Source organism: Erythrolamprus reginae, chromosome 3 (assembly GCF_031021105.1).
Source record: "Erythrolamprus reginae isolate rEryReg1 chromosome 3, rEryReg1.hap1, whole genome shotgun sequence".
NCBI lineage: Eukaryota > Metazoa > Chordata > Lepidosauria > Squamata > Dipsadidae > Erythrolamprus > Erythrolamprus reginae.
In genome coordinates this window covers 96,973,069-96,987,628 of record NC_091952.1, presented here as the reverse complement: position 1 = coordinate 96,987,628, position 14,560 = coordinate 96,973,069, and the positions used below count along the sequence as shown (strand labels likewise).

General features: G+C 42.5%; 1 protein-coding gene across 10 annotated transcripts in view; it reads left to right on the top strand.

Annotated features, from left to right (window-relative positions):
* Positions 1 to 1,007: 1,007 nt before the first annotated feature.
* The window catches only part of SSX2IP (SSX family member 2 interacting protein), a 40,087-nt gene continuing 26,534 nt past the window's right edge, over positions 1,008 to 14,560 (top strand). Inside the window, exons 1-4 of one of the 10 annotated variants that reach the window (XM_070746247.1) lie at positions 1,008 to 1,262; positions 7,812 to 7,939; positions 9,278 to 9,444; positions 9,569 to 9,769. In XM_070746247.1, the coding sequence (XP_070602348.1) occupies positions 7,897 to 7,939; positions 9,278 to 9,444; positions 9,569 to 9,769 (411 nt within the window). In that variant the 5' untranslated portion in view covers positions 1,008 to 1,262; positions 7,812 to 7,896. Of the gene's footprint in view, positions 1,263 to 1,390; positions 1,781 to 7,811; positions 7,940 to 9,244; positions 9,445 to 9,568; positions 9,770 to 14,560 lie in introns of those variants that run through there. The other 9 variants (XM_070746244.1, XM_070746249.1, XM_070746251.1 and 6 more) reach the window with 9 other exon arrangements.

The following is a 14,560-nucleotide window of genomic DNA, read 5'->3' as shown; positions in this document are numbered from 1 at the left end:
GCACGCACGAACACCAACTGGCTGGCACACATGGGCGCACCAAAGCAACGAGTGATGGCTGGCGTGCCCAGAAAGATGGCTTTGTGCTATCTTCTGGCATGTGTGCCATAGGTTCGCCATCCCTGGACTAAGGAATATCAAGTTGGGTAAAATCTACTTTATGTATGCATAGCAATTTGAAACATTTGTAAGGGACAGAAAGATTTATATGTAACTATTTCCTAGGAAGTAAAAATATTTTTTTCAGGGAGCAGAGAGGAAGTGGCAACAACAGTTGTGACCTTTTCTCAATCCTCTTGCAAGGAAGACCAAATTACCGCCACACATGTGATGACAAAATACGGTGTGAGCAAGTTAAGCTCTGTACACAGCTCAGGATCAGACTATCTTTGGGACCGACTTCTGCCACACACCTCCCAGCAACTGATAAGAGCCCCGAGTCGGCCTTCTCCAGTCTTGTTAATCAAACAATACTGACAGCTGAGCCCACAGGGAAGGGTTTTCCCTGTGGTGGCTCCAACTCTATGGAACCAAATGCCTCCGGCGATTCGCATCCTTCCCACCTTCCCAGCCTGCCGTAAAGCTGTGAAGACCTGGCTCTTCCAGCAGGCCTGGAGCTGTTGAGCGAACGGAATGTAGATCCGGCTAAGAATGAGAGTGAGAGTACGTATGTTTGAGTAGGGTTTTTATTAATGTTTTTATGAACTGTTCTTACTTATTGGAAGCCACCCAGAATACTTCGGAAGTTGGGTGGCATATAAGCACAATAATTTATTTATTTATTTATTTGATTTATATGCTGCTCCTTTCGGAGGACTCAGGGCGGCATATAAATCCAATAAATAAATAAATAATTGAATACTTTTTAAAAGCTCCTTAGGAAATTAAGGCCTTTTTTCCTTCAACCCAGCAGGTGCACCTTGCTTCCTGAGAACTTTTAATAACGGGAAACCTATCACCTCCTCCCCCACTCTAATCTTCTTTTCCTAAAGCTAACCCCGCCCCTCACAAATCCTTTTAGTAAGATCTTCTGAGCGCTCTGCTCGCCTTATGCAAAATCTAACAATAACTTTCTGAAGCACCCAGCTTCAGAGGACGCAGCGAGCAGTCCCTAAAAAAAAAAGTACTGCGGCAAAATTGAAACGCGAGCTTTTCGACTGTTATCAGCGCCTCGGGGAGAACAAGCCACGGTCAGTCGAGACACCGCGGTCTCGGTGAATCTCCACAGCAGGCTTAAAACGAAGGCGGTGAGGCCGCGACAGGTGAGGAGACACAGGCGCTTCTGTGGCGGGGGTGGGAGGGAGGCGGGAAGGTAGCAGCTGCGGCGTCTCCCAGGCCCCCTTGTTGAAAAGGTCTCCTAGCAACCACCCGGCCAATCGGGGTGCCGCGTGGGGGGAAAAAAGGCGGGGTTTGCGCCCAACGCCGCGAGCCGCGGGAGAGGGGAGGGGGCAGGTCGGTTGGAGGAATCGAGGGGGGAGGGGTGGGGAACAGCAACGGCGGAAGCGGAGCGAGGCAGCTGCGGCTCAGAAACCAACCCGAAGCTCGGCTGGCTTGTCCGGACGGAGCCCGGTCCGCCCCGCCCCTTCTTGTGCAGCAGGTGGGAAGGGCCAAAGAGGCATGTCCACTCAAAGACGCCCAACCGGGAGAGAGAAGGCGGTGGAATGTCCCACCCTCCCGGGTCTCCTGGAGCAGGTCTGGGCTTGAGCTCTGCACGCCGCGGCAGAGGCGGCGGCGGTGGGAAGAACCGGGGGCCGTGTTTGCGTCAGGATAGTGGAAGCGGGTGGGTGGGGGGAGCGCCGGCTATACCATTTGCACGCCGAGGGGAAAAGCATGACTGGTGTGTGTGTGGGGGGGGGGGGGGGTGTTGCAGCCTGGGAAAAACGGTTAGTCATAGTGCAGAGGGAGGGGGGGAGAGCGTGCATTGGAGTGGAGAGAAAAAAATCAGAAGTGGGAAGTGGACGGGACGGGGCGACGAAACCCACGTGGGGACGCGCACGTGTGAAGGGGGAAACACGGAGGAAAAGACGTGGGGATCAGGAGGGGCATTTGGAAGGGAGGCGGTGGAGGCGACCCCCCCCCCCCCCCCACACACACACACTCAAGGTCGGAGTGATCGCGGGCATGCTGCCTTGGTCCGGGAATAGGAGGTTGGAAGGGAGATTTTGATAAGCCCATCCAAGGCCGCCCTTCCAGGTGATGCGCCTTCTGTGGGTGATAAGCCTTAATCGCTTCAAGTCGCCTGGGCGACAGCAGCGATAGCATTTAGACTTATATACCGCTTCGCAGTGCTTTACAGCCCTTTCTAAAGCGGTTTACAGAGAGTCAGCATATATTACCCCCAACGATCTGGGTCCTCATTTTACCGACCATGGAAGGCTGAACCTACTGAGATTCGAACTGCCAAACTGCTGGCAGCTGGAGATCAGTAGAAGTAGCTTGCAGTAGTGCACTCTAACCACTGAGCCACCGAGACTCTTTTTAAAATCTTTTTTTTTCTTTTTCTTTTAAATTGTTATTGATTATACCATTAAATGACAAAGACAGACCACAATTATTGGGTTATTTATAACCCTTTTTCGCAAGAAGTTATTTTCTTTATTAATTTATAAAGTTTTTCCCCACAAGTTATGATATATTCTTTAGCAACTCTACACCTACTTACGGTATTTACATTGATTTTCTATTTGTACAATATATTGATTTCAGCATTTACAATATTCTGTGTCTTTGTTTGTTTTCTATCATCAATCCATTGATACCAGTTTTTCCATATTTCTGAGTCTTTTTGTCCAGTTCTGTAGTTAGTTTGTCCATTTCTGCACAGAAAGTCTCCTGGGATAATGACTGACATCCCTTTTTAAAAAATAAAAAAATAAAAGTTTGCCTGGTCTCCAAATGGTCCCCCATCTGAATCAATTCTCTCTGTTTGAGCCACAGAATAGAATAGAATGAATGAGCTGTGGAAAAGGGACCTTGGACATCTGGTCCAGCTTCCTGTTCAAACAATAGAACCTATACTATTTCAGATGTGACGTCCAGTTTTTTCTTAAAAACCTCCAGTGATAGAGCATCCATGATTTCTGGAGGCAAGCTGTTCCACTGGTTAATTGTCCTTGTTGTTAGGAAGTTTCATCTTAATTCTTAAGATGAATCTTAGTAAACCTTAATAATTAAGGTTGCTTCCCACTCTGATTAATTTCCAACCATTATTTCTTGTCCTGCCCTCCTGTGCTTTGGAGAATAATTTGACTCTCTCTTCTTTGTGGCAGCTCCTCAAATACTGGAATACTGTTATCATGTCACCACAGGAAGAAGACAGTTTCGTATTTTCCCCATTCACTTTTTTTTAAAAAAAATGTGTTCCTTTATATTATATCAGCTTTCTCCAATTGGGCACCTCCCTGATATGCCTGGTTGACAGCTTAATTTGACCAAAGGCAGAGATTTGGGAAGACTGAGTAAACTATTTTTCATGACTAATGAGGACATTCAGTGAAGTTACACATGCTGTTTTCAAGTGTGTATTATGTTTGTTGGGGATTATAGTTTTTCCCCCCTCCCCAAAGTGTATTGTTCGGGTAGGTTCTTTGTAATCATTACAAAAAGGAATGGCATCTGATCTCTAATTTTTGGCTGTTCCATCTCAACATAGAGACTGTTACAAAGTTACCTGCATCCCTTTGAAAAAAATCTGCTACAACAGGGGCAAAATTCTTAAAACCAGCTGCTGTTTTTCTTGCACAATGTTGTGTCTTAATGGAGGGAACTTATTCTTTTTAACTAGGTGAGAGAAATTGTTTTAAGGATTGGAAAAATAAATGAAAATGATTGTGCAGTTCTTTTAGAGTATTTTGAATTGTAAGTTTTTAAATAAAACAACCTTTGAGCCCTTTGAGGATGCTTCATGCTAATTCATTCCAGAGTACACAAGTTGGAAAAAGTGAATTTCCTCCAAGTTGGGAAAACATGGGGTTTGCAGGTTTTCTCATATTTCATTGTGCTTAATGTATACATAAGCATGCATAAAAAATATCCTATTTAGAATATTTAGAAAGCAAAAGTAAAATATTAGAGTTCTTAAATATTAAATGTAAAATTCTATGCGCTTGAATGTCTTCTGGCGTCTCTTAAATTCCCATTCATAAAATTAATTTTATTTCACCTGCTTTAGAACATTCTGTATAGTAGATTGCTTGCTTCCCGAAGGATTTACACTTCTATAAATTCATGTTGCAAGAATTTTTCTTGCAGTAGTTGATGTTTCTTGTTATGCAGCTCCTTTTGAGGGACTAGTAAAATACACATTCTTTTTAGGGTTTAATAAAATACACATTCTTACACTAAAGTCAGATATGAAGATTAGACATGACTATAAAAGAATTCAATATCAATATTCTAGATGATATTGTGATTTGAATCAGTTTTTTCATCATTAGTAAAATACTTTGCTCTCTTTTGGAGAGCAGAATGAAACACTTGCAAAAAGACAACAGAGTATGTATAAATCTTGGACAAGCATCTCTCTATTCGGATGGTGATGCAGCCATATGGTGTAATCTGCACTATTTAAAGTGCAACAATATCAGAATATATAATAGACTGATTAAACCAACCTTTCAGATTACAGATTTTTTCTTAAATTATAATCTATATAAATATTGATAAAACCAATATGAAGCAGTTATGTTGAATACCACTAAACAGTCGTAGAGAAGTGTGTACTTTCTAACTTAGAATTCATTTTCATTATCTAAAAATATATTTCTATTGAGGCTCTACTGACAGAATTGAGAACTGATTTAATGTAGCTAGACTAAGCAGTGCCTCTTACATTTATCCTATTAAGAATATTATGATAAGAAATTTATCATATTAAGAATATTTGGGATGAGATAAAATGAAACAAATCTTGGCATGTAAGAATTGAAACGCTATGCTATAGTTAGTGATATTAGTTCTTTTGAATCTGACTTTGATGAGTATTTAACTGGGATGAAGAAGCGAGTTCTGAAGTATGTGCCTGATGTTCTTGCCACATGTAATTGTTCCTGCATGGAATTGTAAACCATGTGAAATTGACTTGACAGCAGCAGAATGAATCAAGGCACCAGAAATGATTATGTGACAACATTATTTAATCTGATTTAGACTTGGTGGTTACATTTTTCTTTCCAGCTTTGTAAATGAAGGATTTTTTAAAAATTGTTTGTGAATTTGTTAGAAAAACAGTCCACAGAACTATATGTAGCAGTATTTTCTTTTCTTAGTGTATATTTCTAAATTGTCATGTAATGTGTAATGAGCATTAAAAAGGAGATAAAATATCTCAGGTGGCATTTTCAAGATCTTTATGACATTTAATATATTTATACTTGCATGTTTCTTATGAAGCAGTGGAAGTGATGTGCCGGTGCCTGGAGGATGTTAGAGTCTGGATGGGTGTCAACAGACTCAAACTCAACCCTGATAAGACGGAGTGGCTGGGGGTTTTGCCTCCCAGGGACAATTCCATCTGTCCCTCCATAACCCTGGGGGGGGGATTATTGACCCCCTCAGAGGGGGTCCGCAACTTGGGTGTCCTCCTCGATCCACAGCTCACATTAGAGAACCATCTTTCAGCTGTGACGAGGGGGGCGTTTGCCCAGGTTCGCTTGGTGCACCAGTTGCGGCCCTATCTGGACCAGGACTCACTGCTCACAGTCACTCATGCCCTCATCACCTCGAGGTTCGACTACTGCAATGCTCTCTACATGGGGCTACCTCTGAAGAATGTTCGGAAACTTCAGATCGTGCAGAATGCCCATGTTACACCAACACTCCGCAGTCTGCACTGGTTGCCGATCAGTTTCTGGTCACAATTCATAGTGTTGGTTATGACCTATAAAGCCCTTCATGGCATCGACCAGAATATCTCTGGGACCTCTTTCTGCCGCACAAATCCCAGCGACCGGTTAGGTCCCACAGAGTTGGCCTTCTCCAGGTCCCGTCGACTAAACAATGTCGTCTGGCGGGACCCAGGGGAAGAGGCTTCTCTCTGGCGGCCCCAATCCTCTAGAACCAGCTCTCCCCGGAGATTAGATCTGCCCCCACCCTCCTCGCCTTTCGTAAACTCCTTAAAACCCACCTCTGCCGTCAGGCATGGGAAAATTGAGACATCGCCTCTGGGCCTATACAGTTTATGCATGGTATGTTTGTGTGTATGTTTGCTTTTAATAAGGGGTTTTTAGTTATTTTTCAATTATTAGATTTGTTGTACATTGTTTTATTGTTGTTGTGAGCCGCCCCGAGTCTGCAGAGAGGGGCGGCATACAAATCTAATAAATAATAATAAGTACAGTCATACCTCGTCTTACGAACCTAATTGGTTCCAGGGGGAGGTTCGTAAGACGAAAGGTTCGTAAGATGAAACATTGTTTCCCATAGGAAACAATGTAAAGTCAATTAATCCGTGCAACCAAAAAAAAACCCCGCAAAAAACCCGCTGCCGCCCGGTTGTCACCTTTTAAAACAGCCTGGGGGCTTCTCAGCAACCTCCCGAACGCCAAAGCCAAACCCGAACTTCCGGGTTCGGCATTCTGGAGGCCGCCGAGAAGCCCCCAGGCTGTTTTAAAAGGTGACAGCCGGGCGGCGGGGCTTCCCAGCAGTCTCCGAACGCCGAACGCGGAAGTTCGGGTTTGGCGTTCGGCTTCGGTAAGCTGCTGGGAAGCCGCCCGGCTGTTTTAAAAGGTCACAGCTGGGCTGGGGGGCTTCCCAGCAACCTCCCGAACCCCGAACTTTTGCCGAACTTCCGGGTTTGGGGTTCGGGAGGTTGCTGGGAAGCCCCCCAGCCCGGCTGCGACCTTTTAAAACAGCCGGGCGGCTTCCCAGCAGCTTACCGAAGCCGAACGCCAAACCCGAACTTCCGCGTTCGACGTTCGGCGACTGCTGGGAAGCCGCCCGGCTGTTTTAAAAGGTCGCAGCCGGGCTGGGGGGCTTCCCAGCAGCCTCCCGAACCGAACCCGGGGTTCAGAAAAATTTTGCCTCTTCTTACGAACTTTTTTCGAGTTACGAACCGACGTTCGGGAGGCTGCTGGGAAGTCCCGCCGCCCGGCTGTCACCTTTTAAAACAGCCGGGGGGCTTCTCAGCAGCCTCCCGAACGCCGGTTTGTAACTCGAAAAAAGTTCGTAAGAAGAGGCAAAATTTTTCTGAACCCTGGGTTCGTATCACGACTTGTTCGTAAGACGAGGGGTTCGTATCTTGAGGTACCACTGTACAGTGCACTGCAATATTTGAACAAAATGAAATTACTGTTGTACTTTGAACTTTAAAAGGTCTTATACTTCTTAAAGAAGCTGTCTTGTAAAGGCAATGTATCCAATTCAGGGCTAGATGTCCTGTGAACAATAGGCTCATGCTATGGTGGAGGTCTCTGAATTTTTCTTCCACGGATCAGGCAACATTGGTACATTGTTACATCAGCCTTCATAATCTTTGGCCCACAGATCAAAGATAAAAAAGTTTCCTGCAAAAATTTCCACTTAATTCAACCATGTTATAATCTTTAAAATTCACATTGATGTGAATTTTACTATTTGCCTTATCACTATTATATTCACTATTTGCCTTATCATGTCTGAGCAAAATAGCCTATTTATTTGTAGGCTTTAGGGAGTATGAATTCAATTTTTTTGTCAGATGGGTAACCAACTAAATATCAAATCTGAAAATGGAAAGTGTGCTTTAACCAAGCAGGATGTCTTCTAGGTCTGTTCATGCTGAGGTTTGGTTTAAATAATTTCGTTAATTTATATTTGTTTTTTTGCTGTTTTAGGCAATGCGGACATAGGAGGCCTAACACGCAGTGATCATAATGGTCCTCTGCTGATTAATGAGGCTTCCTAGATGTGCTAGTTGCTATGGGAGATTGGAGCAGTGTAAAAGTGGCAGAACTGTCTTCAGGTAAGCCCAGTGATAAGTGGAAATTTCAGAATATTTGACTTGTACTCTTGGCAATTCACATGCAGTGAATTAAATAGTGATACAGTATAATACCCACAGTAAAAGACTATAGTGACAGAAGCACCACCATTATCTATGAGCCTTGATCCCCCTCCTCAGGAAAGGGGTAGTACTTTTGTTACAAGCAGGACATCTAAATCAGATGGGGTGAAATAAAGAATAGGATTATGGTTGGCACTATTGAGTATTCAGTTGCTGAAGAAAATGTGGGGATCAAACAAACAATCCTGGGAGAAACCAAGAGCTACTTGAAATTATGTTAATGCCAATGTGTACTTCGAGATGAGGGGTGCAGTGACTCAGTAGTTAAGATGCTGAGCTTGTCAGCTGGAAAGCCCACAGCCCAGCTTTAAGATCCGAGTGCTTACCAAAGGGTGAGTTCCCGATACTCACCCCAGCTCCTGCCAACCTAGCAGTTTGAAAGCATGTGAATCCAAATAGATAAATAGCTACTGCTTCAGTGGATAGGTTACCACATTCTGTATTTTCATGTTGGCCGCACGATGATGGAAACATACCTCATCAATGCAGGTTCCCTCGACTGAAAATCAGAGATGAGTACTGCCCCCTTGAGACGGTCAGAACTGGACAGGAGAAGACTTTAAATCTTAAACTGCAAAATACCTTTTTGAAATTGAATCCAAAGCACCGCATAGGTCCTGGGTTTAATGCAAGAGACTTAATAGCATTCACATATTTTAGCCATTTGTAAGCTAGTACTCTGGACATCTGTGCATAAAATATGTCAGATTTCAAATATGAATGCAGAATTATATGGTGGCTTATAATTCACTTTGCTGTAAACCCAGGCTTGGCAGACAAGTTACAAATTTTCATATATTTTCATTTAATAGCCAGTGGTAAATATAATATTTTCCAGGTGTCGTGCTAAAGTCTTACAGTATGGAAAAGCATATAACTGGAAGAAACAGCATATTGACATATGAATTGGAATGCTAGCGTAATTATTTAATCAGATGCAGATTTTTCTATTGAAGAGGTATTGCCACAGATGTAGAATGGTTTCAATAATAGCTTTCTTAATAAAAATTGGTATGTTAATTATATAGTCCTTCCCTCATCTTTCTGTAATTTGAACAATCATGGCTCTCAAACCTGGCTTGAAGATATTTTGAATAACCCTTTTTTCCCTTAAAGGATATTCAAAATACTTGGAAGCCAAGTTTAAGAGCCAAGTCTAGCTCTCATACTGCTGCTATCTTAAGTCATAATTATTCTTTATAGGTGTATGACCGCTTCAACTTTTTCCCCTCCCAGATAATAATATTACTTGGTATACCTCACCCAGAAATATGTCTCCCTCAAGCTTAAATGTGCTTCAAGTGCAAAACTCAGCACTTCTTCCGTCTAAAAACATGCACAGCTTTTTCAGTGTCCTCTGCACAGAAGAGAATATTGAACAGAGCCTCTCTTATCTCAACAAGGTAAAACATATTTTATTACCAAGGCTAACCAGCCTTGCACCGGCAGTCCTAGAAATTGATAATAGGGTTCAGATTTCACCAGCATCTGAAATTGATTTAAAAATACTCTTATCTGTTGTGGTAGGAATTGACCACGCTTGGCTTCCCATCCCTTTATGCTGATTCCAGAGGCAAAGAAGTAAGCATAGTTTCTGTATTAAATTCTATGAACGAGCTACTGCTGATGCAGCGTAAAACTCTACGTGCTCAGGAAGAAACAGAAACTCAGCATCTGAAACTGGGCAGTGATATGGACCATCTGCAAAACTGCTACATTAAATTAAAGGTAACATTCTATATTGCAATGCCCCTTTTTAATATGTGAACATGCTCTTATTTTCTAAAAATATTAACACATCAAATTTGTGAAAAAATAGTTGAACTTAAATGCTATGTAATCTTTGATCCTTTTTAATATGTGCTATTCAATCTTTTTCACACAGAAATTAGACTAGAGTATTCGTTGTCTTTGAAAATGTTCAACAGTTAAAAACTGAAGCTCAGCTGAATGTTTTGAATCAGATTATTTCTAGAAAGATTCTAGAAATACTTCTTACCTATAAACTTTTTGCAATGTGTTAGAGAAATGTTATTACAGTTAGTCCTCAACTTACAGCCATTTAGTTATTGATTATTTGAATTGCCATGGCACTGAAAAAAGGGATGTCTGACCAATCCTCACACTTTAAGATTGTCATTTCCCCCCCATAATCCCATGCTCAGAACGTGGCTGCTTAGCAACCAGCAAGTATTTATAATGGTTGCAGCAGCCTAGCGTCATGTGATTGTCATCTGTGATCTTCCCAGCCAGCATCTAACAAAGTCCATGGGGGAAGCTGGATCCACTTAATGTCTGTGTGATTCACAATAATACCTGCTTTGCTCATAAAAAGGTAATAAAATTGGACATGGGTCATTTAACAAACACTTTGCTTAGCAACAAAATTACTGATCCCAGATGCAGACATAACTCAGGAACTACCTGCACCCTTTTTACTTCTATGTCTAGAAGTAAAGAGTAATAATTCTTATTATTTGACGTGGGAGATCTGATTCTGATTCTTTGTCTATTATTTGACGTGGGAGATCTGATTTTATTAGGATTTATAATGGTGAAATTCACCAGGTTCTGACAAGTTCTGGAAAACCAGTAGTGGAAATTTTGAGCAATTAGGAGAACTGACAAATACCACCTCTGACTGGCTCCAGAGTGGGGAGGGAATGAGGATTTTGCAGTATCCTTCTGGAGTGGGGTGGGATTGGAGATTTCACAATATCTTTCTCCTGCCCTGCCAACAGAACTGGTAGGAAAAAAATTCTGAATTTCACCCCGATTTATAAAATGTTTAATAAATGCAGAAACGTAAGTGTAAAATAGAGTGTATCTCATCTAGACTGATAAACATTTGCGTAGATACATGTGGAAAAAATGTAACCCATGTGATGATTATATTAACTGATTATGGGCCATCAAGTCATATTTGACTCCTGACAATCACATAAAAGTTTCTAGTTACAGTGCTTCCAAAACAACTACTTAATGCTGGTGTTTACCTTTGTGTATGTTCCCTGCTTTCCTTTTATGGATGAATAATTACCTTGAATATACCCCATCCCTTTCGTGTTGGAGGCACTGTTTGAGACACTTCTGTGTTGAAAGGATTAGCTACTGATATCACTGTTGCCCGTGGGATGTCTGTGGGAACTCCTTTCATGTTGCTGGAGCAAATGATGAGAGTTTATCCCACCACGCAGCAGCAGTCTGGTCTTGAATGCGGACTTGCTAACTTCCAACCCAGCATCCTAATCACATGAGCCACCTCGCTCCATTGAATACACAGTATAATGTTGAATAAATATATATGTTCATATTAATATAATAATATAGGAATATTGAACATAATATTCCATACTAATATATATTATTATGATAATATTGAATATATAATAGCCAGTATTTTGTTTATTATTAACCAAAGATTGAGTCTAAATGAGGTAGTTTAATTGCAACTTAATTTCAGCCAATTAGTGCATCCCTAAGGTGAATAGAGAAGAGTTAGAGGTAAAGAAATTGTGAGCAGGTGAAAGGGTCAAGGTGTTTCTCTCAGGGTTGTCAAACCCTTAATTTTCAAAATTCTGTGAAATGATTTGTTAAAGATTAGACATTGCTGATTATGATAACAACGCAGATCTAAAAACAGGAGGAAAGTTTCACAAGGCAGAATATGCATTCTGACCTTTGCCTTTCTTTCACCTTGTGAGTTGAAAACAAATGCCAGATTATTTGATTTTCTTTCTTTGAACACTGAGTTGATTAGTATTGTGCCTTTGCTTGCCCCTTGTTTTTTCTAAAGAGAAAAATATGAGCAACTTGCCATTCTACTTGGAAGAGAAACAGCAGGGGATGGAGTATAGTGGTTGGACTGGTATGAGGGGGATGCATTCCATTCCTCTCCCCACTGTGGAAGTTCACTGGGAGTTTGAATAGTCTTGCTCAATCTCATAAGGAAGTTGTGGGGAGGAGAGAATGGGAGGAAAGAATGGTATCAATGTTCCTTCTAAGGCAAAGAAGTTGATATGGAAGTCAAGAGCTGTGGTAACACCTTGGTTAGAATGTAGTATTGCAAGCGAATTCATCTGATTGCCAGGAGTTCGATCCTCACTGGCTCAAGGTTGATTTGGCCTTCCATCCTTCCGAAGTTGGTAAAATGAGGACACAAATAATTGGGAGCAATATGCAGATTCTGTAAACCATTTAGAGAGAGGCTGTAAAGCACTGTGAAGCAGTATGTAAATCTGAGTGTTATTGCTAGTGCAATTATGTTTTCTGAGCAGCTGTTAGGCTTGGCCTGGGCAGACATCAGCTAGGAGGTAACTTAAAGGAAATATTGCTTGGAGTAGATTTTGGCTTCCTTTCTCCATGCTTTTGGAGTTGCTGGCAAAGGAAAATTCTTCCTCTAGGGCTTGATGAACTGGGAGTTAGTCTCTTGCAAATCAAAAACTGCCTGGACTCTTCTAAAACTTTTAAAAACTTAAAGAATGTGTAAGGTGTTACAGTGCATTGGACTATCTCTGTTGACAGCTTAGACACCATTGGTTCCCTCAGTATTCCTTTCCTCATTGACTTCCTTCCTTCCCCCATCATCTGTTCATGTTTGTAGATTTCTGGTTCAGGTTTTATTTTTATTTTTTGTGGAAAATTGAATCTTGTGCAGAGGTGTTTGATGTCTGCTGCATAGCCTGAACCTGACAGGCACAGTTTAGAGGGACATTGTACTTTATGCTGTCTTGAGCTCTTAAAGGAGGTACAGCATACAAATTGAACTAATTTAAACAATACAGTCAAAAGACGAACAGAGGTAGGCGCAGGGTTGAAATGCTCAGTTCAGACCAGTTTGTGCATACCGGTAGCGGTGGCCATCAGTGGTTTTCAGAACCAATAGCTACAGCTAGATGGCCATGCCCCTGAACTAGTCCCCCAGTTGCCACTCACTCACCCTGCCCCGCCCAGTCTCTGCTCTGCAGCTTGCCTGCCTGAAGCACTGTGCCCCAATCTGTTTGCCAGGTAAGCCTGCGAAGTCCGGCCTACCTGCCCCTGCTCCCCCCATCATCCCAGCCTGCCTTCCCTACTCCATTCCCAGCGGCCCGCAGCCCTGACATACTTTTCTGCCTTCCATACGGGCTTCCCAGTTTCCCTGTGCCAGCTGCAGCAGGGAAGGGAGGTAGCAGCTTACTCCTCTCTCTGCAGCCCTGCCATGCTTGGTGGCCTCCTACACAGCCTTCCTGGCATTCCCCCATGCCCACTTGCCTTCTGAGGTTGATGTCCAGCTGATGGTGACAGGAACCCAACTATGATGTAACCCAAGGGAGACATGTTTCATGAAGGCTTCTCAAGAAGTGCTGGTAAATAAATGGTTCCTCTTGGAAAGGGAGGGAGAGAGAGAGAGTGTGAAAAGAAAGAGAGACAGAGACAAGAAAAAAGAGAAAGAAAGAGGAAGGGGGAGAGATAAGAAGGAAGAAAGGAAAGGAAAGAAGGGAAGAAAGGAAAAAGAAAGAAAGAAAAAGAGAAAGAAACTTATGACCACAATTGAGCCCAAAATTTTGGTAGCTAAGCAAGAGCGTTGTTAAGTGAGTTTCACTGCATTTTACAAGTTGGTCACACCCAGCCAGTCACCTGACTACCAAGCCACACCCACCTGAAGCTACAACTCACCTGACCTCAAAGGCACGCCCACAGAACCAGTAGGGAAAATTTTTAGATTTCACCATTGGGTAGATGCAAGCGTTTCGTATTGACCCATGATTACCTATATTATAATAACACAGTTAAAATCAGTCTCTAATATAAGATCTAGCAAGAGCATTAATTTAATTCAATACGAAATGCTTGCACCTACCTCTGTTCGTCTTTTGACTGTATTGTTTAAATTATTAAAAGGGACTAAATTGTTTTAAATTGAACTAACTGAAATAATAAACAGCAGTAGAAGTTAAAAACATTTTAAAGTAAATAGTTGCCAGTGAGTAAGATCTTCTTTCAGTTTTATACTCCAAATAGATACTGTAATAAAGCCTCCCTACTAGAGTCATAAGTTACGACAGTCATAAAATGGGTCATGACAAAACTGACCCGAGTGAACGACCTTTTTTTTTTTGGCAACAGTTATAAAGTGAACATATTCTTTGCTATGGCATATTTTTGCTGAAGATTGGAAGTGATCACAAGACTCTGGACACTGCAAACACCTATAAATGTAGGTTGGTTGCTACCCTGTTTCCCCGATAGTAAGACACTCCCGATTGTAAGACATATCGGGGGTTTCAGGGGGGTCGGCTAATATAAGCCGTACCCCGAAAGTAAGACATATGTCTTACTTTCGGGGAAACACGGGAGTATTGCCGGGGGGGAGCCCGATGACGTCGCTTCCAAGCTCCCCGCACGCCCTTCGCCTCGCCGCGGCGCCACCGCCTCTTCCCCGGCTTGGCAAAGCGAAGGATGGCGCTGGTCCGAAGTGAGCTGAGCGGGCGGCGGCTTGCATCGAAGGCGCTCGTCCCAGCAACCGAGTCCTGCCGAGGC